Source organism: Montipora foliosa, chromosome 7 (genome assembly GCF_036669935.1).
Source record: "Montipora foliosa isolate CH-2021 chromosome 7, ASM3666993v2, whole genome shotgun sequence".
NCBI lineage: Eukaryota > Metazoa > Cnidaria > Anthozoa > Scleractinia > Acroporidae > Montipora > Montipora foliosa.
In genome coordinates this window covers 25,256,644-25,259,143 of record NC_090875.1, presented here as the reverse complement: position 1 = coordinate 25,259,143, position 2,500 = coordinate 25,256,644, and the positions used below count along the sequence as shown (strand labels likewise).

The window sequence follows — 2,500 nt, the reverse complement described above, 5'->3', positions numbered from 1 at the left end:
TCAATATCGGTGGAGGTATCGACGGAATCCAAAGCGCCAGGATCGATAGCATACAATCGCTTACCTGCAGTCGCACATCTTCCTACACTGTTGACTTCTGATTCAGCGTTCACGTTGCAGGTTCCATCTCGGGCATCACCTTTAGCAGCTTCGTTTGTGTGTGTTAATGTTGCATCATGGCTGTCAAAACATTCCGTCAACAACGGTCTCATATCATGACCAGCAGTTTTCTCAACATGCCGTTCTTTCGTTTCCGGAACTGTTAAGCGTTCGCTATGCATTAAGTCGCAACCGGACCTCTCCTCAAATTTAGTGTGCTTTCCGACAGGCTCGCCAAGACACGACGATTGAGAGACTGTTTTAGAATTGGTAGAATACGTTATTGAAGGTTCAATTAGAGAGGGCTCTGGAGCCCGAGATGGTGAGCCTTCCGTTTTCCTTGGGTTCGAAGTATCACGGACACCATTATTTGTAGGAACAGCATCTACGCAAGCTCCAGTTATTCCGACATGACCTTCGACACATTTACCATAAGTTATTGCTTGATGATTCGCCTCTTTAGTCCGAGACAAAGGGCGAAGATGAGTATATTCAAGTACTGATAACCTGGATATTTTATTGGAAATCGTTGTACTAACACTGTCGTCTCCAAGGGTCACCTGTTGTGATACTGTTGTAATTGTTTTACTGTCATTTCTGACTTTACTAGTCGCACAATTGTCATCTTTTCTCGCCTCAGAAATATCACCACGCCCCGTCGATTCTTCATCGTAACACAACTGTTTTACAGGATTACTGTGTTCTAAATCGCCTTCACTTGCATTGGTCGGATGACTTGGGGAGTAAGGCGAAGATTCGTCTTTGGGAGGAGTTAGTACATGACATCCATTGCTTTTCCAAGTGGAACTACTATGTGCCGAATAAGGTGTTGAGGCATCATGGAATTTTCCCTTATCTTCTTCAGAAAAACAAGCAGTCGAATTGCCTGTATCTTCGAGCTGTTCTTCATCAGAGATTTCCATGTCCACGTGTTCCAAATCATTCGAGAGCAAAGAATGATCAACCACACGACCACTGCAAGTGGAAAATACATCCGTGTTATTAGTTCCCACTCTGTGTGCGTCTTTAACTGTGTCACGAACGTGTTTCTTGTCATTTTCCGACCTGTGTTCAGTTGTTCCTGTGTTCTGAGAGTCCGCCCCAAATGTTTCCGCATTATCCATGGCATGACTTGCATTCCTTTCATAGCTTTCTCGCCGAATATCGTTAGTACTGAATTCAACCCTATCCAGGTTTTTCCGTCCATCCGCTTCAGTGCATGTTCTGTTCTCAATTTCATCATTGGAAACGGTAAAAACACATTTGCCCTCAGTTTTTCGCCCTGTGATTCCTTTCCTGTTATCGCCTTCATTACAGACCGTGTCAACCACATATTCGCTAACTTCTGTTTTAAGCAGTCCTGAGCCATTATCAGTCAAGACTATATCTTTTCCTACGCAGTTTCCAGTGTTATTGAACTTGTTTGGAAAACGAAACATTTCTCCCGTCGGCACACCATTTGGCGATGTATCATCAGAGGAGAATTCCATATCAACGTGGAAATTTTCGTTTTCTCTGTTGGCTTCTTCCACTTGCGTAACAAAGGTCATATCACTTCTGTTATTTGAAGCTTCAATTGCACTTAAATCCGCATTATCAAACCTCTCTATCTGGTCTTTCACAAAAGCACCGTCCTTGTCACCAGCGGTTAAGAAGCAATCTTGTGAGGAAGGGTTTACAGTTACCAGTACACCTTCAGCAGAAGGTGTGCCTTGCTTTTCATCCAATAAATTCTCCCGGGGCAACTTAACGCTGTCATGACATTCCTTGGAAACTTCTACGTCTTCAACTGAATTGCCCTTGAGTGAAGAAACTCCCAACACAGTCGTTGTGTCCATGTTAACTGAGACATTCCCTTGAGATGCCTCCTCAGTATCCTCTTTTATATGGTTCACGCTGTCATCCTTTGATAAAGCAAAAGGACTTACTGCGCCTTTTGAACCCTTTCCTTTGTAAGAGACAACACCGTTCAGTGAACACTCTCTTGAAACAACTGGGCTTGGGTCAGGTCTCTTCAATGAAATATTATCTTCTGCTAATGACGCAGCAAGATCACTTAAAAGACGATCCGTTCTTCTTGTGTTGGATTTTTCCGATTCTTTGTCTGTAGGCTATGGAAAAAATAGAATTGAAAATTTATAGGCAGACACCAAAACATAACATACCGTGAAAACGTGTCATACCTTGGCTATGTCTCTCTTCTGTTTCTCACAAGACTGCCTCTTTCCCTTATTTGGTGTCTTCATCGCCACTTTCCGCGTATTTTCACTTTTTCGGCTTGAAGTCCCAGACTGATCAACAGGTCGATGATTGGTCTTCCTTCCTGCAACGTAGGCAAATATTTGTTGCTTTTAAGGGAACTCTTTGTAAAAGAAATTTACGTGCACAATCGAGTAAAGAC

The 2,500-nt window shown here is 43.0% G+C and overlaps 1 protein-coding gene across 2 annotated transcripts in view; it reads right to left on the bottom strand.

The window, feature by feature from the left end:
* The window catches only part of LOC138011541 (uncharacterized), a 13,411-nt gene that overhangs the window by 5,086 nt on the left and 5,825 nt on the right, over positions 1-2,500 (bottom strand). For both annotated transcript variants that reach the window (XM_068858598.1, XM_068858599.1), the window contains exons 6-7: positions 2,283-2,422; positions 1-2,210 (exon numbers count right to left, since the gene is read on the bottom strand). The exon at positions 1-2,210 is cut by the window's left edge and continues 1,243 nt beyond it. In XM_068858598.1, coding sequence (XP_068714699.1) covers positions 1-2,210; positions 2,283-2,422 — 2,350 coding nt within the window. The remainder of the gene's footprint in view (positions 2,211-2,282; positions 2,423-2,500) is intronic.